Source organism: Chiloscyllium plagiosum, chromosome 17 (assembly GCF_004010195.1).
Source record: "Chiloscyllium plagiosum isolate BGI_BamShark_2017 chromosome 17, ASM401019v2, whole genome shotgun sequence".
NCBI lineage: Eukaryota > Metazoa > Chordata > Chondrichthyes > Orectolobiformes > Hemiscylliidae > Chiloscyllium > Chiloscyllium plagiosum.
The window spans coordinates 170,082-196,640 of record NC_057726.1 but is presented as its reverse complement, the minus strand read 5'-3'; the positions used below and the strand labels follow the sequence as shown (position 1 = coordinate 196,640).

General features: G+C 40.8%; 1 protein-coding gene across 3 annotated transcripts in view; it reads right to left on the bottom strand.

Moving 5' to 3' along the window:
* tat (tyrosine aminotransferase) overlaps positions 1 to 26,291 on the bottom strand; it is a 74,724-nt gene extending 48,433 nt beyond the window's left edge. For 2 of the 3 annotated variants that reach the window (XR_006314056.1, XM_043706455.1), the window contains exons 1-6: positions 26,131 to 26,231; positions 25,476 to 25,684; positions 23,913 to 24,017; positions 19,059 to 19,126; positions 18,157 to 18,315; positions 1,288 to 1,426 (exon numbers count right to left, since the gene is read on the bottom strand). Coding sequence is in view for 2 of the 3 variants with exons in the window: in XM_043706455.1 (XP_043562390.1) it covers positions 1,288 to 1,426; positions 18,157 to 18,315; positions 19,059 to 19,126; positions 23,913 to 24,017; positions 25,476 to 25,680 (676 nt within the window). In the remaining variant the exon portion in view is untranslated. Of the gene's footprint in view, positions 1 to 1,287; positions 1,427 to 18,156; positions 18,316 to 19,058; positions 19,127 to 23,912; positions 24,018 to 25,475; positions 25,685 to 26,130 lie in introns of all 3 variants that reach the window. The other variant, XM_043706456.1, reaches the window with a different exon arrangement.
* Between the last annotated feature and the right edge of the window lie 268 nt (positions 26,292 to 26,559).

Here is a 26,559-nt window from a genome sequence, read left to right as displayed (position 1 = left end):
TAGCAAATTTCCCTGCCAGTCCCCTTCCAATTTAGGTGCAATCCATCCTTCTTGTACAGGTCACTTCTACCCCAAAAGAGATTCCAATAATCCAAAAATGTGAATCCTTCTCCCATACACCAGCTCTTCAGCCATGCATTCATCTGCTCTATCCTCCTATTCCTGCCCTCACTCACTCGTAGCACTCGGAGTAATCCAGATATTACTACTCTCGAGGACCTCCTTTTTAAATTTCTGTCTAACTCTCTGTAATCTCCCTTCAGAATCTCAACCTTTCCCCTTCCTATATCGTTGGTTCTCATATGGACAATGACCTCCTGCTAGCCCCTCCCCCTCGTGAGAACATTCTGCACCCTCTCTGAGACATCCTTGATCCTGGCACCAGGGAAACAACACACCATTCTGCTGGCCACAGAAATGTCTGTCTGTACCTTGGACTACATAATCCCCTAACACAACTGATCTCTTGGAAGCCGATGTACCCCTCGTTGCATTAGAGCCAGTCTCAATACCAGAAACTTGGCTATTCGTGCTACGTTCCCACTACTTTTTCCAAAACAGCATACTTGTTTGAAATGAGTATATCCACAAAAGACTCCTGCACTAGCTGCCTACCTCTCTTCCCCTTCCTAGAGTTAACCCATATATAGGACTGTATCTGAGACTTTCCCCCCTTCCTATAACTGCCATCCATCACATACTGTTGCAAATTCCTCATCGCTTCTATCTGTCTCTCCAAACGATCCACTCGATCTGATAAGATTCACATCCAACATCATTTATGGCAGATATAATCCACTGTAACCCTTAAACTCTTTTTAAACTCCCACATCTGACAAGAAGTACATATCACTGCAAAGGCCATTTTTGCTCCTTCACAATCTACAGACCCCGAAAATAACACCGATTTATTCCTCTACAAAACACTGCACCAAGTTAAATTAATAGCTATGGCTTATATTTTAAGTTTAATCAAGAGACTTATCTCCAAAAACATATAATTAAGAAAGAATCCACTATACTCACTACTGCAGCCTTTCTCTTAGACAGACTTAAAATAACAATTAACTTCTTTGATTCTGTGCTGTGAATTTCGCCCAACAGTTCCTCCAAGATTAGTTGTGATAGATAGATACTGCCCATCATTCAGATTGGATTTCCATCAATCAGATTCCCTTGACCATCAGCTCTCTAAAGTTACATATTCTAATACTCTAGTTACATATTCAAATTTTATACATAGTCATTGGTCCTTTAGTAAATTGATGTCATTGGAGTAACACTAACCAGCGAGAATCTTTTGGAGATGGGATTTACTGAACACAGAGCCACATGGATTGGAAGGATTATTCACAATGATGCAGGCAGTTTTATCGTCAATCAATGCTTCCATTTGTTTCAGATCAATTTCCCATGATCTCTCTGGCTGAAATAGTCAAAAGAAAATTACAGTCAGTTTCTCATAATATAATATGAATATGCAGAATATAGGAAATACCAGAACTGAACACGCATAACTCACAGATAAGCAAGCACCTTTTTAGGAAATATGGACATCACTGGTGAAGAACATAAGATTTAGGAATAGGAACAGGCCATTCAGCTCTTTGTGCCCGCTCCATAATTCAATAAGACCATAACAGATCTAGTTGTCATCTCAACTCCACAATCCTGTCTGCACCTCATTGCCCTTTCAAATTCTCATCTATCAAGATCTATCTAACTTGATCTTAAGTAAATTCAATGACTTCGCCTCCACTTTTTTCAAGGGAAGGAAATTCCACAGACTAAGATCCCTTTGACAAATTGCTACAAATTCTGTGTCTTAAAATTGTGCACTCCACAACCACCTGATGAAGGAGCAGCACTCCGAAAGTTAATGCTTCCAATTAAACCTACTGGAGTATAACCTGGTGTTGTGTGATTTGTAACTTTGTACACCCCAGTCCAACACTAGCATCTCCAAATCAAATCTTCTCAGGATCATATATGTAACACCTCTGATTCTTCTTACCTCAACCTATGAATCTTTCTTCAAAATGTATGCCTTTCATCCTAAGAATGAGTTAAATAGTTAATCTCTGAACATTTAACACAGTTATATCCTTTGCCAAGTAAAGAGATCAAAATAGTGCACAGTACTCCAGATGTGGTCTAACCAAGGCATTGTATAACTACAGTAAAGTTTCTCTGCTTTTATGTTCCATTCCCTTTGCAATATTCTATTTGGCTTCCTCAACAATTACTGTTGTGCACTAATTTTTTGTGGTTCATGTACAAAAACTTGCAGATTCCTCTGTACTTCAATTTTCTGCAATCTTCATTCATTTAAATACTAAACTGCTTTTCTATTCTTCCTGCCAAAGTTAACAAGGTCACATTTTCCCCAATTATACTCCATTTGACAAACTCACTCAATCTATCTATATCCGTTTGCCTCTTCCTAACTATTATTTTCTCACTTGTCTTGATGTCATCAGCAAATGTAGCTATGATACTTTAAATCGGAATATCCAAATTGTTGATATAATTTAGAAACAGTTGAGGGCATGGCACTGATTTGAGGTATTCCACTAATTATAGAAGTTTGTCAACTCAAAATAGACCCATTTATCATTACCCTTTGCTTTCTGTTATCTAATCAATCCTTTTTCTATGCTAAAATGTTATCCAATGAACTCTTATTTTGTGTAGTAACCCTTGATATGCCACCTTGATTTATTGTTTCTTCAAAAACCTCTAATAGATTAGTTGAACATGATTTTCCTTTCACAAAACCATGTTGACTCTGCCAGATTTTCTAAGTGTTCTGTTATAACCGCCACAATAATAAAATCTAGTAATTTTCCTTTGACAGATGTTAGGTTAACTGTTGTATAGTTTCCTGCTTTGTCTCTCACTGAGACCTCCAGAATCTAAGAAATTTTGGAAGCTTATAACTAATGCCTCTGCTACATCTGCAATCTTTTCCCATAGGAAACATACAAATAGGTCCAGTGATTTGTCAGGCTTTAGTTCCAATAATGTTTGCAGCACTTTTCCCTGGTGAATGATTGTTTTAAGTTCCTCCCTCCCATTCGCCTCTTGATTTTCAAGTGTCATAGAACATAGAACATAGAACATAGAAGAATACAGCGCAGTACAGGCCCTTTGGCCCTCGATGTTGCGCCGATCCAAGCCCACCTAACCTACATTAGCCCATCTTGTACGCCTCTATCAAGTCACCCCTAAACCTTCTTTTCTCTAATGAAAGCAGCCCCAAGTGTCTCAGTCTTTCCTCATACGATCTTCCTTCCATACCAGGCAACATCCTGGTAAACCTCCTCTGCACCCGTTCCAGTGCCTCCACATCCTTCCTATAGTATGGCGACCAAAACTGCACACAATACTCCAGATGCGGCCGCACCAGAGTCTTATAAACCTACAACGTGACATCCCTACTCTTGTATTCAATTCCCCAAACAACAAAGGCAAGCATGCCATATGTCTTCTTTACCACCCTATCGACTTGAGCGACAACTTTCAAGGAGCTATGGACTTGAGCCCCAAGATCCTTCTGTACATCAGTGCTGTTTAGGATCCTGCCATTAACCATATGCTTTTCCTTAACATTTGACCTCCCAAAGTGCAGTACCTCACACTTACCTGGATTAAACTACAACTGCCATCTCTCCATGCATATATGTAACTGATCCATAACTCGCTGTATCCTTTGACAACCTTCTACACAATCCTTACTAACCCATCCATCTACATTTTCATCCAACTCATTTATATGTATCACAAACAGCAGAGGTCCCAGCATGGATCCCAGCAGAACACCACTAGTCATGGACCTTAGGCCAGAAAAAATACCTTTCAATCACTAGCATCTGCCTACTTTGGGCAAGCCAATTCTGATTCCATGCAGCCAAATCACCATGGATCTCATGCATGTTAATCTTCTGGATGCTCAACCTTCATCGATCACGTTAGCTACCTTCTCAAAAAATTCAATTAAGTTCGTAAAACATGATCTGCTCCTCACAAAGCCATGCTGACTCTCCCTAATTAGGCCATGCTTTTTCTAAATGCACATAAATATGGGGAGATGATGGCCTACTGGTATTATTGCTGGACTGTTAATCCCAGATAATGTTCTGAGGACCTGAGTTTGAATCCTGCCATGGCAGATGGTAGAGTTTGAATTCAATAAAAGTCTGAAATTAAAAGTCTGATGATGTCCATGAAACCATTGCCAATTGTCAGAAAACCCATCTGGTTCACGAATGTCCTTTAGGGAAGGAATGTCATGGTTATACTAAAAGAGGACATCTTGGAGAATTCATCCAATGAAGCCATATGAATAAAACTTAGGTACAGAAAAAGGAGCAATCACTATAATGGGGTTGTACTCAGGCCTCCTAATAGTTAACAGGTGATAGAAGAACAGATATGTCCTGGATGATTTTAACTTCCCCAATATCCACTGGGACTCCCTTAATGCTAGAGACTTCAATGGGGCAGAATTTGTGAAGTGTATCCCAAGAAAGCTTCTTGAATTAATATGTAGACAGTCCAACTAGGGAAGGGGTCACTAAACTTTGTATTTGGGAACAAACCTGGCCAGGTGATCAAAGTTTCAGTGGGGGAGCATTTACGAACAGTGATCATAATCACTAAGATAGTTGTGAATAAGGATAAGGATTAGACTGGTCCTTGGGTGTAAGTGCTAAATTGTGAGAAGGCTAATTACTACAGTATTAGGCAGAAACTGGAGAAATTAGATGGGGTGATTGTGTGTGTGTTGGGGGGAGGGGGTGGAGGAGGAATGAATGCTGTTTGAGGGTGCATCCATATTTGACATATAGGAGACTTTTAAAGATTTCAAGAAGTTTCTGCGAGGATGAAAGATAAGGATTGCAAAATTTAGGAGTCCCAAGTTTAGTCAAAAACAAAAAGTGAGAATATGTAAGGTTTGGGAAACTGAAACCAGACAAGGCCCTTGAGAAAATGTAGAGAAAGCAGTATATTGAGCAACATGGAATTAGGATGTCTAAAAGAGGCCATGCAAAGTCCTTGGCAAGTAGGATTAAAAAGAATCCTGAAACATTTTATACATATATTTATAATACGAGGGTATCTCTTTTATTATTCATTCACATGATGGGGTGTCACTGGCTGGGTCAATATTTTTTGCACATGCCTAATTTCCCAGAGAACAGTTAAGACTCAACCATATTACTCTTCTGTAAAAACATATAGGCCAGATTGAGTCAGGATGGAGATTTCCTTCATGGAGTCATAGAGATGTACAGCACGTAAACAGACCCTTTGGTCCAACTTGTCCATGCCGACCAGATATCCCACACAATCTAGTGCCACCTGCCAGCAGCCAACCCATATCCCTCCAAACCCTTCCTATTCATATACCCATCCAGATGCCTTTAAAATGTTGCAATTGTACTAGCCTCCACCACTTCCTCTGGCAGCTCATTCCATACACGTCCTATAAGATCATTACTGAACCAGATGGGTTTTCCTGACAATATACAATGATGTCATGGTCATCATTAAACTCATTTCTAGATTTTATTGAATTCAAACTCAACCATCTGCTATGATGGGATTCAAATCCAGGTCCCCAGAACATTACTGAGTCTCTGGACTAATATTCTAGTGATAATACCACAATGCCATTCCACTGGCTAGGGAAAGGATAGGTCCAAAGGATCAGGCAAAGAAGTGGCAGTTGAAATAGAACATGGGAAAATGTGAGGTCATGCACTTTGGTAGGAAGAATAGATGCATCGACTATTTTCTAAATGGGAAGAAAATTCATAAATATGAAGTGTAGGTTTCTCTTAAGGTAAACTTGCAGGTTGAGTTGGTAGTTAGTTGAAACTTTATTGCTGGAACAGCACAGCAGGTCAGGCAGCATCCAGGGAACAGGAGATTCGACGTTTCGGGCACAGGCCCTTCTTCAGGCCATTCCTGAAGAAGGGCCTGTGCCCGAAACGTCGAATCTCCTGTTCCCTGGATGCTGCCTGACCTGCTGTGCTGTTCCAGCAATAAAGTTTCAACTTTGATCTCCAGCATCTGCAGACCTCACTTTCTCCTGAGTTGGTAGTTAGGAAGGCAGACACAATGTCGTCATTCGTCTTGATAGGCCTAGAATATAAAAGCAGGGATGTACTTCTAAGGATTTATCAGGCTCTGATCAGACCATATTTAGAGTATTGTGAGGAAGTTTGGGCCCCATACCTCAGGAAGATGTATTGGCCCTGGAGCATGTCCAGAGGAGGTTCACGAGAGTGATCTTAGGAATTAAAGGTTTGACTCTGGGACTATAGTCAATCGAGTTTAGAAGAGCGAGGAGGAGTCTGATTGAAACTTTCAGAATACTAAAAGGTCTGGACAGCATATACATTGGGAAGATGTTGCCATTGGCAGGAGAGATGAGGACCATTGGCATGGCAGGAGAGACGAGGAAGAAGACCTCATCCACATCCTCTGTATCCATGCATAAATTACCTCCTTTGTCCTTAAGACCATAAGACCATAAGACATTGGAACAGAAATTGGTCCATTCAGCCCATTGGTTCTGCTCCATTCTGTCTTAGAGTAAAGGGAAGACCATTTAGAACGGAGATCAGGAGAAATTTCTTCAGCCAGAAAGTTTTGAATTTGTAGAATTCATTGCCACAGATGGCTGTGGAGGCCAGGTTATCTAGTATATTTAAACAGAGATAGATAAATTCTTAATTGCCAAGGGGATCAAAGGTAACAGGGAGAAAGTGGGAAAATGGGGTTGAAAAACCTATCAGCCATGATTAAATGGTAGAGTAGAACCAATGGGCTGAATAGCCTAATTTCTGTTCCTATGTCTTATGGTCTTATAGTCTTAAGGACAAAGCTGGGGGGGTAATTTATGCATGGAGCCAGAGGATGTGGTGGTGGGAGGATACTTTAATGGAGATGTGTAAGGCAGGTTTTTTATACAGTCAGTGGTAGATGCCTGGAACGTGCTGCCAGAGGGCATGGAAGAAACAGATATGTTAGCAAATTTTAAGAGGCATTTAGACAGACACATGTGCAGGCAGAGAATAAAAGGTTAGAGCCATGTACAGACAGATAGGATTAATATTACATCATGGCCAGCACAGACATGGTGGGCTAGAGGGCCAGTTCCTGTGCTGTACTGTTCTGTGCTAACAATTCAATGAACATTTTCCTGAGAATACTGTATGCATTCAGATAGAGAACCTTTACTTGTGCCTTTTTCTATCTTTGCAATCTTTAACCTTACCTGCTGGTGCATTATTAAGTTTGTCTTCTCTGTTCATCTGTTCTGTCACACCCTGGTTATCATTACCCCAGTCACTGCCATGTTCAATGACCTAATTGTTTTCAATCACATGACCCTTTTCTTCAGTGGCTTATTTAATGCCCATTCTGCCACTCTAGTTTAATGACTTGCAAGAACATGGATCCTAGCAAGGTTCAGATGAAATCTGTCCCACTTTCCCCGATATTGGTACTGGTGCTCAATGAATTGAAACCCATTTCTCCCACATCAATGCTTGACCCAAGTGTTCATTCCTTTTGTCCTATTTGTTATAGTTCAATGTACTCCTTGCTCAGGTAACAGTCAGGATATTAGTATCTTTGAAGTTCAGCTTTTTAATTTAGCTTTGTAATTTACAGAATCATAAGACTATAAGAGTCATAGAAATATTATAGCACAGAAAGAGACTTCTTGGCATATTCTGTCTGCCAGTCATGAAAACTTCCAGCTATTCTAATCCCAAATTCCAGCACTTGGTCCATATCCTTGCATTCTATGTATTTCAAGTGAACATCTAAATACTTCATAAATGTGTTGAGAGTTCCGCCCTTTACCACCATTTTGGGCAGTGAGATCCTGATACCCAAAACCCTCTGGGTAAAATTTGTTTTCCTCAGATCCTCTCTAATGCTCCTTCTCCTTTTGCAAAATTGTGCCTGTGGTAATTGACCTCTCGACTAAGGGAAATAGTTTCTCCCTATCTACACTGTGTAAGCCCTTCAGAACTTTGGACATCTCAATCTAAGGAGAATAACCCAAACTATCTTGTCTCATGCAGCTGGATCACTCCAAGCTAGGCAACATGCTGGTGAATCTTTTCTGCACCCTTTCTACTGAAGTGTCATCCTTTGTATTGCAACTAGAGCTGCACCAGTACTCTTTCTGTGGCTCAGCTAACATTATGTACAGTATAACATCCTTGCTCTCATATTCAAAGCCTTGACTAAGAAAGACAAGTATCCCAAATGCCTTCTTAACTACTTTATTGACTCAAAGAACAAAGAACAATACAGCACAGGAATAGGCCCTTCACCCCTCCAAGTCTGTGCTGCCACATTTTTCTCTTCCATATTAAAACTGTCTTCACTTACAGGATCCGTTTCCCTCTATTCCATTCCTATCCATATATTCGTCTAGGTGCTTCTTGAATGCTGCTATTGTGTGTGTTTTCATCACCATCTCTGGCAAAACATTCCAGGCACTCACCACTCTTTGTGTGAAAAACTTGTATCTCACATCTTTTAAACATCCCCCCCTTGCACCTTGAACCTGTGTTACCTAGTAATTGACCCTTCTGCCCTGGGAAAAAAGCCTCACACTTTCAACTCTATCCATGTCAATCACAATCTTATAAACTTCTCAACCTAATATAGACCTCAACATATTCCATTCCAGTGAAAATAAACAGGCAACATCCTGGTAAACCTTTTCTGTAGCTTCTCCAAAGCATCCACATCCTTCTGGTAGTGTGGTGACCAGAACCTTATGTAATATCCCAAGTGTGGCCTAACTAAAATTATATAAAGCTGCAGCATAACATATCTATCCTTATACTCCAATTCCCCTTCCAATGAAGGCAAGGATGCCATATGCATTTTTTACTACCTTATTTGCACTGCCACCTTCAGTGATCCGTGGACCTGCACACCCAGATCCCTCAGCATATCAATACTCCAAAGGGTTCTGCCATTCACTGTATAGTTTCCACCTGTACTTGACCTTCCAAAATGCATAACCTCAAGCTCCATTAAGCCACTTTTCTGCCCATGACTTCAATTGTTCTATATCCTGCAGTATCCTCTGACAATCCTCCTTACTATCTGCAACTCCACCATTTTTGTATCGTCCACAAACGTACTAATTAGACCAACTATGTTTTCCTCTAAAGCATTTATGCAGATCACGAACAACAGAGGCCCCAGCACTGATCCATGGAACATCACTCGTCACAACCCTAGTCAATTCCAAAAAGCATCATTCCAGCACCACCCTCTATCTCCTATGACTGAGCCAGTTCTGTCTCCATCTTGCCAGCTCACCCCTGATACTATAGGACTTCACCTTTTGTGCCAGTCTGCCATGAGGGATCTTGTCAAAGACTTTACTGAAGTCGAGGTAGACAACATCAACCACTTTTCCCTCATCAATCATCTTCGTCACCTCCTCAATAAACCCGATCAAGTTAGTGAAGCACAATGTCGCCTGCACAAAACCATGCTGTTTATCGCTAATCAATCCATTTGCTTCTAAATGCACATAGATCTTGTCCCTGAGTATCTTTTCCAATAATTTCCCTACCACTGAGGTGAGACTCACAATAATGTTCAGGATTATTCCTGCTGTCCTTCTTAAACTATGGGAGAAAGTGAGGGCTGCAGATGCTGGAGATCAGAGCTGAAAATGTGTTGCTGGAAAAGCGCAGCAGGTCAGGCAGCATCCAAGGAACAGGAGAATCGACATTTCGGGCATAAGCCCTTCTTCAGGAATGAGGAAAGTGTGTCCAGCAGGCTAAGATAAAAGGTAGGGAGGAGGGACTTGTGGGAGGGGCTTTGGAAATGCGATAGGTGGAGGGAGGTCAAGGTGAGGGTGATAGGCCGGAGTGGGGTAGGGGCGGAGAGTTCAGGAAGATGATTGCAGGTTAGGAAGGTGGTGCTGAGTTCGAGGGATTTGACTGAGACAAGGTGGGGGGAGGGGAAATGAGGAAACTGGAGAAATCTGAGTTCATCCCTTGTGGTTGGAGGGTTCCCAGGCAGAAGATGAGGCGCTCTTCCTCCAACCGTCGTGTTGCCATGGTCTGGCGATGGAGGAGTCCTTGGACTTAGTCTTCCTCATTTCCTAAGACCAAATTCAGCACAGCCCCTTCCCTGGTAGATCTGGAAATTTCCTGTTCCAGAAAGTTCTCTTGCACACATTACGAGAATTTCTCCCCTTCTATGCTTCCCACTCTACCTTTTTTCCACTTTACCTAAGGGTAATTGAAATCACCAACTATTTCCACAATCTGGGTACAAATGTTCCCTTCTACTTCCTCCCCACTAACTGGAGGTCAATAATAAATAGCCAACAAGCTCACTGATCTCTTCCTATTTCACACCTCCAGTGAAAGTAGTATACAGCCCCATTAACAGGCAGAAAATGAGGATGCAAATGAAGAGATAGTGGGATCTTGACGGAAAGACAAGGCGATATTTGTAGACAATTTTAATCTACACATAAACTGGTCAGAAAGGTATAACAACACCTCTTCTTCCTCAGGAGGCTAAGGAAATTTGGTATGTCCACAATGACTAGGAGAAAGTCAGAAAGTGGGGAAAGTGAGGACTGCAGATGCTGGAGATCAGAGTTGAGTGTGCTCCTCGGATGCTGCCTGACATGCTGTGCATTTCCAGCACCACACTCTAGAAGTCCACAAGGACCCTCACCAGCTTTTATAGATGCACCATAGTAAGCATTCTATCTGGATACATCATGTTTTGGTAGGGCAACTACGTTGCCCAGGACTGTAAGATACTACAGAAAGTTGTAAACTCAGCCCAGACCATCATGCAAACAAATCTTCCATCCATCTACTCTATCTACACTTCTCATTGCAGTGAAAAGACGGCCAACATCATCACCCTAGGTATAATCTCTTCCAACCTCTTCCAACAGGCAGAAGATATAAACGCATAAACACATACCAACAGGTTCAAGCACAGCTTCTTCCCTGCTGTTATTAAGTTTATGAATGGACATCTCAAATTTCAAATCAAATGTGGATCTTGCTTTTTGTACATCTCCCGTGCAACCGTAACTTTGTATGCCTTGCTCTGTTCAATCACCCGTGATATGTATGTCCTCGTATGTTATGATCTGCTTGCACTGCATGCAATACAAAACTTTTCACTGTACTTAGGTACATGTGACAATAATAAATCAAATCAACTGGAAGAAAGTAAATGAGGAAAGGGAGCCAAGCTGAGTAGTTCATAAAATGTTCTTGGGGCAGGTTCTTGGCACAGCATGTTCTGGAGCTGGTCAGATAGCAGACTATACTAGTGTCATTTTGTGCAATGAGGTAGTAATAATCTCATAGTGAAGGTGCCCGAAGGTGGCAGAGATCATAATATGATTGATTTTACATTCAGTTTGAGGAATAGAGCAGTATGTCAAGACTAACATTTTAAAGTTAAGTAAGGGCAATGATGAGACAGTGGAAGCTGGGCTGGCTAAAGTGAACTGGGAAATTAGTTTAAAGAATAGGTCCATGGAGAAGCAGTGGAGATATTTATGTGGCTATTTCAGAATACACAGAATAGATAAATTCCAACAAGTAAGTAGAAGATGTGGCTAATGAAAGTTAAAATTGGGTTCAAATTTAAAGAAAGAGCATAATGTTATCATGGAATCCCTTTGGCCCAACAAGTCCAACCGACGTTCCAAAGAATAACTCACCCAGACTCATTCCCCCACTACTCTACGTTTACCCCAGACTAATGCACCTAACCTACACATCCCTGAACACTACGGGCAGTTTATCATGGCTAATTCACCCAATCTGCACATCTTTGAATTGTGGGAGGAAACCCATGCAGACACTGGGAGAATGTGCAAACTCCACACAGACAGTCGTCTGGGTCCCTGGCACTGTAAGGCAACAACGAATTAGAGAATCATTGGCTTCCTACAGTGTGGAAACAGGCCCTTCATCACAACAAGCCTACACTGACCCTCCAAAGAGTAACACACCCAGACCCATTCCCCTGTTATCCTACATTTTCCCTGACTGGTGTACCTCACCTACACGTCCCTGAACGCTATAGGCAATTTAGATTAGATTTAATTACCTACAGTTTGGAAACAGGCCCTTAAGCCCAACAGTCCATACCAATCCTCTGAAGAGTACCCACCCAGACCCATTCCCCATGCCTATATTTACCCCTGACTAATGCACCTATCACTATGGGCAATTTAGCATGGCCAATTCACCTGAACTGCACATCTTTGGATTGTGGGAGGAAACTGGAGCACCCAGAGGAAACTCACACAGACATGGGGGGAACCTGCAAACTCCAGACAGGTGCCCAAGGCTGGAATTGAACCCAGGTCCCTGACACTGTGAGGTAGCAGTGCTAACCACTGAGCCACCATGCCACCCCAATGTTAAACTAAGAGAGGTGGCAGGTCAGAAGATTGGACAAAATATAAAAACAGCAGAGATTGACTAAAAGATTAATAAAGAGAGAAAATTGTACACTTGCAGCTTAGTGCCATATCCCATTTGATAATACCTCTGCTCAGCACATTGACAAATTTTATATGTTAAAGCATATATATATTATTGGTCAAAGGGTTGGTGTGCAAGGGACAATTTCCAAGTTTGCATGCGATACTAACATTGAAAGAATTATAAACTGTGAAGGCTGTGTGGAACTCCAAAAAGACATTCACAAATTGATGGAGCGGATGGATAGGCAGCAGATGAGGTTCAAGTGGGAGGTGATATGCTTTGTTAGGAAAACATTGAAAGATAGTATAAAATAGGGGCTGCAATTCTAAACAGGGAGCAGGAGTAGGATCTGGGTATATACGTACACAGATTATTGAAGTTGGCAGGCCAGTTGGAGAGAGCAGTTAATAAATCAGTTAATAAATAGTGTCCTCTGCTTCACTAATAGGGGAATTGAATACAAGGCCAAGGAAGTGATGTTAAACTTGTACAAGGCATTTGTTCAATCCCAGCTGGCGTATTGTGTACAGATGCAGGTTGCAGGTGGAAAGATGTGAATGCATTGCAGAGAATGCAGAAGTTACTGGAATGATTCCAGGAATGAGAAACTTGAGTTATGAGATTAGATTGTAAAAGTGGGACTGTTCCCCCTGGACAGAAGAGGGTTAAAAGGTGATCTGATAGAGGATTACAAAATCATGAGCAGGCTGGAGAGAGTAGATAGGGAGAAGCTGTTCCAACTTGTTAAAGAAACAAGAATGAGAAAGAATAGATTTAAAGTGAAGAGCAATGAAACAAGGGTAATATGAAAAAAAAACTCTCACTCAACGAGTTGTTAGGGTATGGAATGTACTGCTTGTAAATATGATGAAGGCAGGTTCAATTGAAGCTTTCAAGGAGGTATTGGATACTTTTTGCTTTTAAAGTAATGGTGTGTAGACATTTGGGGAAATGGCAGGAGATAGGCATCAGATAATAAAGCCAGTCTAGATAATAGAGCCAGTACAGGCACGATGGATCAAAAAGCCTCCTTCTGCACCTTAATAATAATGTGATTCTTTGATATAAATGATGATGAAGGGACTGAAGATACGGTTACTAAATTTGCTGCTGATACAAAGATATTTAGGTAAATAAGTTGAAGAATACATAAGGAGGCTAAAGAGTGATACCGCTAACTTGTGAGCAGGCACAGATCTAATAAATGGAGTTTAACCCAGGGAAATGCCAAATTGTCCAAATTGGCATATTATCTAAATGATGAGAGGTTGCATAACTCTGATCCAGAATCACATAAGGGTGAAATGCAGGTACAGTAAGTAATTAAGAAAGCCAATAGAACATTGTCATTTATTGTTGGGACATAGGGAGGTTATTCTTCAGTTGTATAGGGTACTGGCGAGACCACATCTGGAGTACCATGTACAGTAATAGTCACTTTATTTAAGGAGGAATGTAAATGCATTGGAAGCAATTCACAGAAGGTTTCCCAAACTAAAATCTGGCACAATTGTGTTGTGGTTATTTCTAATGATTGACCACAGGAGTCGAGAGTACAGGTTTATCATCATTTATTCAAATGTATGCAACGAGAGTCTATCCTAGACTAGCTAGAATAGAACCCTACTGAATATATGTAAATATATTCCACTAATAGAAATCCAACCCTATCAGTACACGATCATACAAGAAACAGATGTCCAAAGTTCTAGGTACATATCTTCATTCACCCAAGCTGGGGCCACTTAATCTTGCCCTAATCTGGCTCTGATGCTGGTGATTACTTTACTCCTAATTTGCTTAATCTCTATTTATCATTATTTCCTCTCTTGTCTCCTAACTTGTTAATCTATTATACCTCTGAAGACATTTCTGGAGGATTCTGATGATCTCTGCCTTTATAGTGTATAATATTCATGTGGAGAATTTTGCTCCCTTGTTTTACTATGAACACAAAATTCCCTGCATTACAGTCTATTTAACTTCTATGGCTCTTACAGAGATTGGGATTCAAACCCATGTTCCTGGAGGATTAGCCTGGAGTTCTGGTATACTAGTCCAGTGAAATACCACTACACTACTGTGTTGGTGATAGTGATGAGGAACTTACAGTGTACTAAAAAGTAAGGATGTGGAACTAGGTATGACTGTTTTTTTTCTGAGGGTCAGCCCAGGCATGATGGGACAAATGGCCTCCATTGGTGCTGTTAGTTTCTATTACTCTATGATAGCCTCAGCAATTACACATCAATCAATCTAATGGCAGTTTTGGGCAGAGCTTTAGAAACAATAATTGTCACTTTGAAAAAGTTCAACAAATGAAAGCAAAACAGCTTTGTGATAAAGGCAGATTGAGTGTGACTAACTTGATTAAGTTATTTTATGATGTATCAGATAAAGTTAACATTGATACTGATTATATGTAAGAATTTTGAAAAAGGGTTTGATAGAGATTGCAAACTTGAAAACCATGGAATTAGAAGGGAAATGGTAATGTGGACATGAAATTAGCAACAGGACATAAAAAACGGAGAGCGGTTAGTTGCTTTTGAAATTGATGAGAAATATTTAGTCTTTACTCTGGAGTCAATATTAGGGTCATTACTCATTTTGCTTTAAACAAAAAGGACTTGAACCTGAGAATACGGAGCATAATTTAAAAGTTTTCACAAGGTATGAAACTTGGAAATTCAATAAATAACAAAAACCATAAGTCTTCAAGACAACAAATAGAAGCTATTTAAATGAGCAGATATGTCAGAGTTGAAATTTAATAACAGGAAAAATGTGCATTTATATCACAGAGTTGTTATTGGTGCGGAGGAGGCCATTTGACTCATTGTGCCTGCACCAATTCTTCAAAAGAGCATCATTACTTAGAGTCAGGGTCTTGCCTTTTCCCATACCCTTGCATCCAATTTCTATCGACATAATCAACCAAAGTCCTCTTGAACGCTTCAATTGAACCTGTCTCTACCACACTTCCAGGCAATATGATTTTTAACTTTGGCCACTGCAGTCCATCACTGGCACCTCTGTATCATATCTGAATGGGGGCAGTTTAAAAAAAGGTGAGGTGCAACGAGACGTGGACGTTATGTGGAACAGTCACTGAAGGTTGGTATGCAGGTGCAGCAGGCAGTGAGGAAAGCTAATGGCATGCTGGCTTTCATAGCGAGAGGATTTGAGTATTGGGGTACAGGTGTCTTGCTGCACTTATACAGGGCCTTGATAAGGTCACACCTTGAGTATTGTATGCAGTTTTGGTCTCCTAATCCTAATCCATTCTTGCTATTGAGGGAATCCAATGAAGGTTCAACAGACTCATTCCTGGGATGGCAGGAATGACATATGAGGAAAGACTGGATTCACTGGGCTTGTACTTGTCGGAATTTAGAAGAATGAGGTGAGATCTCATAGAAATATATAAAATTCTGATGGGACTGGACAGGCTAGATATGGTCAGATTGTTCCCGATATTGGGGAAGTCCGGAATCAGGGGTCACAGTCTAAGAATAAGCAGTAAGCCATTTAGGACTGAGATGAGGAAGAATTTCTTCACTCAGAGAACAAAGAACAAAGAAAATCACACCACATTCAGCCCTCCAAGCCTGCACCAATCCAGATCCTCTACCTAAACCTGTTACCTATTTTCCAAGGATCTGTATCCCTCTGCTCCCAGCCCATTCTTCTATCTGTCTAGATACATCTTAAATGGCGCTATCGTGCCTGCCTTTACCACCTCCGCTGGCAACAAGTTCCAGGCACCCATCATCCTCTTCGTAAAGAACTCTCCATGTATATCTCCCCTAAACTTTCCTCTCTTACCGTCAACTTGTGACCCCTAATAAATTAGTCCCCTACTCTGAGAAAAAGCTTCTTGTTATCATGATTTTGTAGACCTCAATCCGGTCCCCCCTCAACCTCCGTCTTTCTAATGAAAATAATCCTAATCTACTCAACCTCTCTTCATAGCTAGTGCCCTCCATACCAGGCAACATCGTGGTGAACCTTCTCTGCATCTTCTCCAAAGCATCCACACCTTTTGGCAATTTGGCGACCAGAACTGTACGCAGTATTCCAAAGTCTAATACAGCTGTAACATGACCTGCCTACTCCTGTACTCAATACCCTATCTAATGAGGGAAAACATGCCGTATGCCTTCTTGACCACTCTATCGACCTGCATTGCCAACTTCAGGGTACAATAAACCTGAACACTCAGATCTCTCAGTAAATCAATTTTCTTCAGGACTTTTCCATTAACCGTCTAGTTCACTCTTGAATTGGATCTTCCAAAATGCATTACCTTGCATTTGCCCGGATTGAACTCCATCTGCCATTTCCCCGCCCGACTCTCCAATCTATCTATATTCTGCTGTATTCTCTGACAGTCCCCTTCACCATCTGCTACTCCACCAATCTTAGAGTTATGAACCTGTGGAATTCTCTCCCACAGGAAGCTGTTGGGCCCAGTCCATTTGATATATTCAAGAAGGAGCTGGATGTGGCTCTTGCGGATAAAGGGATCAAGGGGTATGGAAAGAAAGTGGGAATGGGATACTGAGATTGCATGATCAGCCATGTTTCTATGTTTCTATAAAATTGAAGCAAGTCATCACCACTCCTGTACTCAAATCCTCATGCAATAAGGGCTAATATTCTATTACCTTTCCTGATAAATTGCTGTGCCTGTATGTTAGCCTTCATTGACTTATTGACAAAGACACCTAGATTCCTTTTTATATTTACACTCTCCAACTCTTCACATCTATTTCTCCTACCAAAATGGATACACTCAAATTTTTCCATATTATCTTCCATCTGCCATTCACTAACTCTGTTCACATCCTGTTGAAGTTGCTTTACACCTTCCTCACAGCATACATTCTCCTTAGCTTTGTATCATCCTCAAGTTTGAAAACAGTTTATAGAACATAGAACAATACAGTGCAGAACAGGCCCTTCAGTCCTCAATGTTGCACCGACATGTGAACTAATCTAAGCCCATCCCCCTACACTAATCCACCATCATCCATATTTGGCCTTCACTTCTAAATTATCAATAAATCTAATGAACAGCTGGGGCCCCAAGTCCTTGTGGATCCCTACCTGTCATAGTCTGGCAATCTGAGAATGATGCATTTATTACAACTGTGTTTTCTGGCTAAATAAAAGTGGTGCTGGAAAAGCACAGCTGGTCGGGCAGCATCCGAGGAGCAGGAGAGTCGACGTTTCGAGCAGAAGCTCTTCTTCAGGAATGATGAAGATCTTCTGTTTGAAACATCGACTCTCCTGCTCCTCAGATACTGCCTGACTGGCTGTGCTTTTCCAGCACCACACTCTCCACTCTGATCTCCAGCATCAGTAGTCCTCACATTCTCCCTGTGTTTTCTGGCTGTTAGCCAATTCTCAGTAATTTTTGTTTCTCGGATTATCAGCATTTTCATGTTTTTACTTTTGCCCTTGTGTGTATCTTTCTGCCTTCCTATAACTGTCTGAGGCTGAGACAGACTAACCACATCTTTGGTGATTTATTTGGTCTGAGTTCAGCTTGTGCTGTTACATCCAGAACTATCCATCCAACAACTCATAACTTGCTCACATTATTGTTACATACCAGTAAGTTGTAGTGTTTGATTTCAATGCCCAGGGACACTGCCAGTGTTTTATAGAGAGAGAAGCCAGGCCTGGGAATCAGGATATTTTGGCCGGGATTTGCCAGTACAGAGATGGCCAATTCAATAGCTTGACTGCAGCCACTTGTCAAAATCACATCCTAAGAAGGAAAAGGCAGTTGATGCAAATCAAACTGATTAAATGTATCATATCGACTTATAACTAGCGAATCAAAGATATATGACATGGGTCAGAATTCCTATTTCTGATCCTAATCAGATAAAATGTTACACAATTACTTACCATTGATTTCTCAGACATTTTTGCTCGCGGAGAATCCTGTAGACCTCACCAAATTCAGGAATCTTTAGAGGGAGCAATTCATTTGTAGAAGACACACCCCCTTTTAATGGCAGTAACTGCCATCTTCTGGTAAGTAAACATCTTAAATGTCCAAACCACTTTGCAAAGGCATGGAGAGAAGTTAAATGTGTAAGGTAAATGAATAAAAGGGTAAGGTGGTAAGTGAATATGATAGCAGTGTAGCAGTAGGGTGGCTTGATGATGGGTGAGGATGTAGGGTGATAGTTCAGTAAGCTGGGTAGCGTAATTCAGGTGGGTAATCAGGTGGTAGGGGGTATTCAGGTGTTGGAGGTAGTCAAGTCAAATGAGGATGGATGGAAGGTAATAGGCAGGATTATGTTATTTGCCTGCAGGACTGTGTCCCCTTTTGTCCCCTTCCTCAGTTCTTTGAAATCTCTTTAGCACCAGACATCCACATCCCTCCAACTTCATCCATAGCTCCTTCTTTCTTTCACTCCTTGCCCTCTCTTCTTGCTTCTCTAACTTCTAACACATCCCTAAACCCTTTCACCAAAGAACCTATTATTGCTGTATCCTTACCTTTGCCTCAAGAGGTGATTCAGGACAGCTGTAAAAATTAGCCACTGCATCCCTGCTGCTCTGATAGCCTGGTGAGAAAGGAGCAGAAATGAACAAAGATACAACATGAACTCTTCATTTTAAAAAAGTGCAGTACTTCTTTCCTCTACTTTACAAACAATTGAAGGCTTCTAAGAAATATTTTGGGAAATCCTGTGATCTTAACCTAGAGAAGGCAAACATTCAGAAACCCAGTTGATATGCACTAGAACATTTATAAGAGATTAGGAAGCACCTAACAAAACAAAGTGAAGGATTGTTACTGATGAATCAAGTGCTGTATTTAATTTTAATACCACAGATAAACTAAGATGGAGCAGCAGTTTAACAATACAGGTCATTCTTCTAGAACACGATGGTTGTGTTCTTGTGCAACCCCATATTAGAGAAAACTCCCACTTTAGAAATAACACTTAAAGTGCTGACGATGTATTCGCAATACAGCCAACACACATTTTAGAAGTTCACACTTTAGAAACAGTGACCCCAATTCATCAATTGCAAGGTTTGTGAAGGTTTGTCAATTGCGTTAGAGGGAACTCATACTGACAAAATGCGTGCTACAACAGAACAACTTGTAGATTTTCCTGCACAAACTATTTCATACATAATATTTTTCATCAGTATTCACACAGGAAAAAGACAATGTTATCAAGGAGAATACTGAGGTACAGGCTATTTGACTAGATGGGATTGAGGTTCATAAGGAGGAAGTGTTGGCAATTCTGGAAAGTGTGAAAATTGCTAAGTCCCCTGGGCTGGATGGGATTTACAGTCATACAGTCATAGAGATGTACAGCATGGAACCAGACCCTTTGGTCCAACCCGTCCATGCCGACCAGATATCCCAACCCAATCTAGTCCCACCTGCCAGCACCCGGCCCATATCCCTCCAAACCCTTACTATTCATATACCCATCCAAATGACTTTTAAATGTTGTAATTGTACTAGCCTCCACCACTTCCTCTGGCAGCTCATTCCATACACGTACCACCCTCTGCGTGAAAAGGTTGCCCCTTAGGTCTCTTTTATATCTTTCCCCTCTCACCATAAACCAATGCCCTTTAGTTCTGGACTCCCCTACCCCAGGGAAAAGACTTTGTCTATTTATCCTAAGCATGCTCCTCATGATTTTATAAATTTCCATAAGGTCACCCCTCAGCCTCCGACGCTCCAGGGTAAACAGACCCACCCTACTCAGCCTCTCCCTATAGCTCAAATCCTCCAACCATGGCAACATCCTTGTAAATCTTTTCTGAACATTTTCAAGTTTCACAACATCTTTCCGATAGGAAGGAGATCAGAATTGCATGCAATATTCCAACGGTGGCCTAACCAATGTCCTATACAGCCTCAACTTGACCTCCCAACTCCTGTACTCAATTACACCTCCTCTAATCTTAAAGACCAGGGACACATCAGGTAAGCGTCTCTTCTTTCTTACTTTGTGATAAAGGGACTAGCATGGATGGCAGTGCAGGGAGAGGAATGTTCCTCCTGCATGATGTTTGAGGTGAGGGATACCATTAGTGTCCCATCCAAGTACATCTGCAGAAAGTGCCCCCAACTCTTGCTCCTCCAAGACCGTGTTAGGGAACTGTAACGTTCTATGTTTTATGATGTTTGTATAATATTCACTGGACACATTGAGCCATAAAATCCAATGACAAATTTAATTAATTAAACTGCTTTTAAAGAGATCTGAATGAATTATGCAATTAGTCTGAAAAATGATTTCAATATAGATGAACATATTGTAATGCAGATACCAACCTGGGCTAAAGTAAACAGAAATGGATCAAAAATCAGAACATATTATCCATTCAGTACCAATCACTGATGTGAGCATTTGGAGGACATTGGACATGGTGGGCAGAATTTTATTTCCCCCACAACAAACTAGGCTGGAAAATACAATTAAGACTATCAATTTCTGAACCACTTACTCAATGATAAATTTAACAAACAAGGTAAGTGTTTTTTCCTAAAACAAGCTTAAAGTAAATTGACTGAAAATATCAGGGATACAATCAAAATCTTGAATTTGAAGTTTTCAGTGCACTATCAGTAAAATTCATTAAGTATTTCATATTCTGATATTTTGAGTGAAAAATATATTTTTATTCAGTAACTAAGATGTTTTATTGATTTTAATTGCTAAAAATAGTAAAGTGGAGAAAAGGAAATGAAAGCAAATCGGATCATGCATTTTCAAATTCAATGCAAAAATACCTCAAATGCTTCCTCTAAGTGCTGCTCAACATGAAGGCGCACTGATTCACCAGCTGAGGAGTTTGGGGAGGGTGGTAGCCACCAGGAGGTTTCCTTGCTCATGTTTGACCTGATGCCATGAAACTTGAGTCCATGCTGAGGAGCAATGTTTAGGAAGATGATGTATCATAGGTGTAGTATGTGGCAGCTGGTAGACGGGGTGCTTTAAATTAATTAATTGGGAAGGGGCTAGATTCAATTGAAGGGGACTTTAGAAAATTAAACATTAATAATAAAGCAGAAGGATAGGGGAGTAAAGAGGAAAACAACAAAGTGTGGCAAAAAGGGATAGAAAATATACTCAGAAGACTGCGGGAGTGCAATACAGCTCTTAAACTAGCAACCTCAATTTTAATAAGGACAATTACAGAGGTATGAAGAAAGAGTTGTTAAAAATGTGCTGAGAAAATAGACAAAGGGGAAGATGAGTAGATGAGCAATAGCAGACATTTAATCAACTATTTCATAATGCTCAGCAAAAATTTATTCCAGTCAAAAAGAAGGACTTGATGAGAAGGATGAGCTACTTGTGATTAACATAAGTAGTCAAGGGAAGTATTCCCTCCCTAACAACATCTACCTACATCACACGGATTACAGTAATTCAAGAAGATAGCTCACTGTCACTTTCTCATGGGCAACAAAGCCTGGCCCAACCATTGATGCCCATATCCCATGAGTGAATAAATTAAAAATTCAATCAAAAACAAGGGCATACAAAATGGAGAAAACTCATAGCAGACCACAGGATTAAGAAGCATCAGTAGGTGTCTAAATACCTAAAAGGAGAGTGAAAATTGATAATGAAAGTAAATCGGCAAGAAATAAAAAAAAATAGTAAGAGTATCTTAAAAGAAAAAGAGCAGCTAAAGTGAGCGTGGAACCCCTGTAGGATGCAACATAAGAATTGATAATAGGGAATAGGAAATGGCAGATGACCTCAAACACTATTTTGCATTGTGTTTACAGTGGAAGACACTGTAAATATCCCAACGATAACAAATAAATAAGGTACTAAGGGAGGTAAGTTCTTGGAACAGTCACTATCATGAGACAAAATGTTTGACAAACTAATGGGGCTGAAGGCAGACAAGTCACCAGAACCTATTGAGCCAAATGTTTTAAAGGAAGGGGTGCAGAAACAATGGAGGCATTGGTCAAAATATTCCGGACTGATTGGATTCCAGGAGGGTTCCAGCTGATTGGAAAACTGATAATGAACAATCCCTGTTCAAGAATGGAGGGAGATGAAAAGTAGGAAATATAGGCTAATTAACATAATTTCTAATATTCTAAAAATGCTCGAGCCCATTACTAAGGAAACAAAGAAGGATGTTTAGTAAAACTTAACACTATCAGAGTCCAGTCTGGCAACATCTGTGAAGAAAAATCAAAGTTTTGAAGAAAACTCTCAGACTCGGACCTTGCAAACTGATTAGTTTATTACATGATATATCATGGGGAATTCACCATCCTTACTGTGGCTCAGTGTTATTTCAAAGTACATCAGGATACTACAGGATTATAAAGAGAAAACAGCTAAGAGCTGACCATTAATTACACAGTTTGGCATGCTTACAAGTTGGTACTAAATTAGAGGTTAGTCATTAAGTTCAAAGTCATTAAGTTCAAAACTAAAGCACTATTATGCATTCCACAAGTGGACAGATCAAGTGGTATCAACACCTGCTCTAGTTTCACAGATTGCTAATACTAAGCAGAGATATCCCTAATTGGCTGAATGACCATGAAGAGGCAATAACTAGAGAAGGAAGGAGGACTAATTGGAAAGTCTATGTCAGCTTGACTGGTTCTACAGCCTGCGCTGATCATTCAGCAAAGGGAGGAGACACTATCTTGAGAAGGAAGATAAGGACAACCTTTCACATTACCTCATAATAAGGAATGCATAGCTAGCAAGTTCTGGCTAGGGACACAAAATGGAACTTTCAGCCGAATCAGGAAAATGGCTTCCAGGCAAGTAATGTTAACTTTTCCCCAACACAAAGTTAATGTTTTGGGTCCGGTGCCTCTTCCTCAGAACTGAGGATGAATGTGATAGAATCAGCTGATCCAACTGTTACAACCTCAATGACGCTGAAAATTTATTAGCTCCTTGAAATTATTGTTGAAGATGAGGATAGAGAGTATAAGGAAGTAGAGTTTAAGAGATAAATTAGAGAAAATAAGCTGAAAGTTATCTGTGCATTCCAAGATGACCCTAGAACAGTGAACAGTTTTAACAGACAAGAATATCACCTGATGATATTTTGCTTAGTCAAGCCATATGTGGTGACAGAAGGCAAAACCAGCTATCTGCTACATCCATTCAAATCCGCATCTCGTATTTTTGAGAGTAAAGATGAGTGTCATAGCAGGGAGATAGGTCAGGGTGACACAGAGCAATGACTTCAGAGATGTGTTTGAGGTCGAATAAATCATTTAAGTTGGTTCCCATACACTTTAAAAATATTCTAGATTAACATTTTCGAATTTAGTTTCCACACTAATCCCAGCATTATGTAAAGATAATACATCAGTACCTATAGACAATGCATAGCCATTGAATCTGCCCGAATCCACTGCATCTTTCATGGCTTGTAAAACCTTTTCATCAGTTGGAAGGTTTCCAAAAACGGAGGGATCACCTTTAGCAAAATGACAGACAGATTTAAAAAACAACCAAAGATGAAAAAGCCAAAACTGATTCAAAAGAAGAGTCACTGGACCTGAATAGTTAACCCTGCCTTCTCTCTACAGACAAGGGCAGAGCTGCTGGCTTTTTCCAGCAATTTCTGTTTTTTATCAGATTTTTAAATATTCCAACAAGTTGATCAAGCCTCTGCTTAAATGGGTCCACTTCCAACTAAGCACCCCCTCAGCCAATTGATTCCCTTTCTCAGAAGAACTCACTGTGAAATCTGGGAAAACACTCTGTGTAGCCACTGACAACAGGTTTGAGAGATTAAACTGCCTCTGGCCTCCCCAACTATAACCAGCTTCAAAAGAATTGGATGGGTACATGAATAGAAAGGGTTTAGACGGATATGGGCTAAATGCAGACAAATAGGACGAGGTCAGTTTAGGATATCTGGTTAGCATGGATGAGTTGGACTAGTTGCTATATAACTCTATGATTTGAAGCTGACCTGGTGAACGAGTATCGAAAACAGAAATTGCTGGAAAAGCTCCGCATGGCTGGCAGCATCCGTGGAGAGAATCGGAGTTAATGTTTCGGATCGAATATCCCTTCCTCAGAACTGGTAAATGAGTATTTGGAACCTGAATCTACCCCTGTCTGAAGGTCTTTTGCAGAATAGTCAACATGTCCCTATCTTAGAGGAGAAAGTGAGGTCTGCAGATGCTGGAGATCAGAGCTGAAAATGTGTTGCTGGAAAAGCGCAGCAGGTCAGGCAGCATCCAGGGAACAGGAGAATCGACGTTTCGGGCCTAAGCCCTTCTTCAGAACGTCGATTCTCCTGTTCCCTGGATGCTGCCTGACCTGCTGCGCTTTTCCAGCAACACATTTTCAGCTCATGTCCCTATCTTAGCCAAGAGTTCTGAGTTGAAGACCTACCTGGCTGAGGGGGTGCTTAGTTGGAAGTGGACCCATTTAAGCAGAGGCTTGATCAACTTGTTGGAATATTTAAAAATCTGATAAAAAACAGAAATTGCTGGAACATTTTTGTGATTAGAAATATCTATAATTCCACAATGCCTTCAACGTCACTTTATATTAGAACATAAAACACAGAACAGCACAGCACAGTACAGGCCCTTCAGCCCACGATGTTGTGCTGAACATTTATCTTAATCTAAGATCAACCTAACCTCCACACCCCTCAATTTATTGCTGCCCATGTGCTTGTCTAGCAGTCGCTTAAATGTCCCTAATGTCTCTGACTCTTTATCACCAGCGGCAGTGCATTCCACGCACCACTCTCTGCGTAAAGGGAGGTGGAATCAAGTTTATTCCTAATTTACCTCAAATCTTGCCCATTTAATTTGACAAAATAATCAACAAACAAAAACACTAACAGACAGCAGGAAATGCTAACTCGAAGTCTGTCCTGTAAATTATTTAATGGGAAACGAGCAGATCTTACCGATAGACAAGGAGATCATGGCTTTGTTGGGGTTTGGCTCAATCCTCATATTGTCCACAATTGCCCGGATTGGATTGAAGGTTCGCTTGGACATTTCGGAGGCACGGACATTCCACTTAGTCCGCCTGGATTTTAATCTTCCCGAATAAGTGAAGCCGCTGCCTTTGAAGACAGAGTCAAGGATCAAAAAGTTTTCGCTGGCCATTTTGCTGGAAAATAACAAAGAGGTGCATCAAAGAGCAGAACCTGACTGAAGAACTGAAAGAGAAAGAAGGAGTGAAATAAAGAATAAAAGGATGGATCTGGAGATGAAGATAGATCTGGTCTGGTGATATCTCCAGATGTGAAGTTCTGGTGTTGGAATGAGGTGGACAAAGTTAAAAATCACATGACACAAGATGATCAGGTAGCTAATGAAGGAACAGCATTCTGAAAACTTGTACTTTCAAATAAACCTGTTGGACTATAACCTGGTGTTGTGTAATCTTTGACATTCCCAAATTAAGGTCACTAAAGCCATTTCTAAAGTCTATACTTGCCAAACTGGAATGGCACAGAGCATTCCAGATATAAAAACCCTTGTAATAATGAAAGCAAATGTTAGGAATGAGCTGCGATGAAGCTTCTGTTCCAAACACACAAAAGGACACAGTACCTGCAGCTGGGAAACAATGAGATGGTCCTGGGAGTTGTTCTCAAAGGGATTTGAAAGGGAAAGGTCGCTGTGCCTCTAAAAGCTGAGCTCGGGGGGGGTGGCGAGCTCCTCCCTGAGAGCCCATTGGATCCTGCGATGGGCTGTGTCCGGCCACCGACCCCTCATCCAACTCTACTGACGTGCGACAAACTATACAACAAGGACAGAAAACGAACCTGAGTTACTCAATCCATGTAAACATTGGCCAAGTGATGGCCAGAAACTCCCAAGTCCTTGTGCTAAATGCCTCAGATACAGGAAAGTGACGCCAGAACTGTAATGTTGTTTGTTTTAGAAGATTGATGTCAATTGTTTTTTTTAACTCATTATCAGGTTGACTGGATGCAAAAGATCCAAGCACTTCAATGTTTGTAACCTAAAGGGTACAGG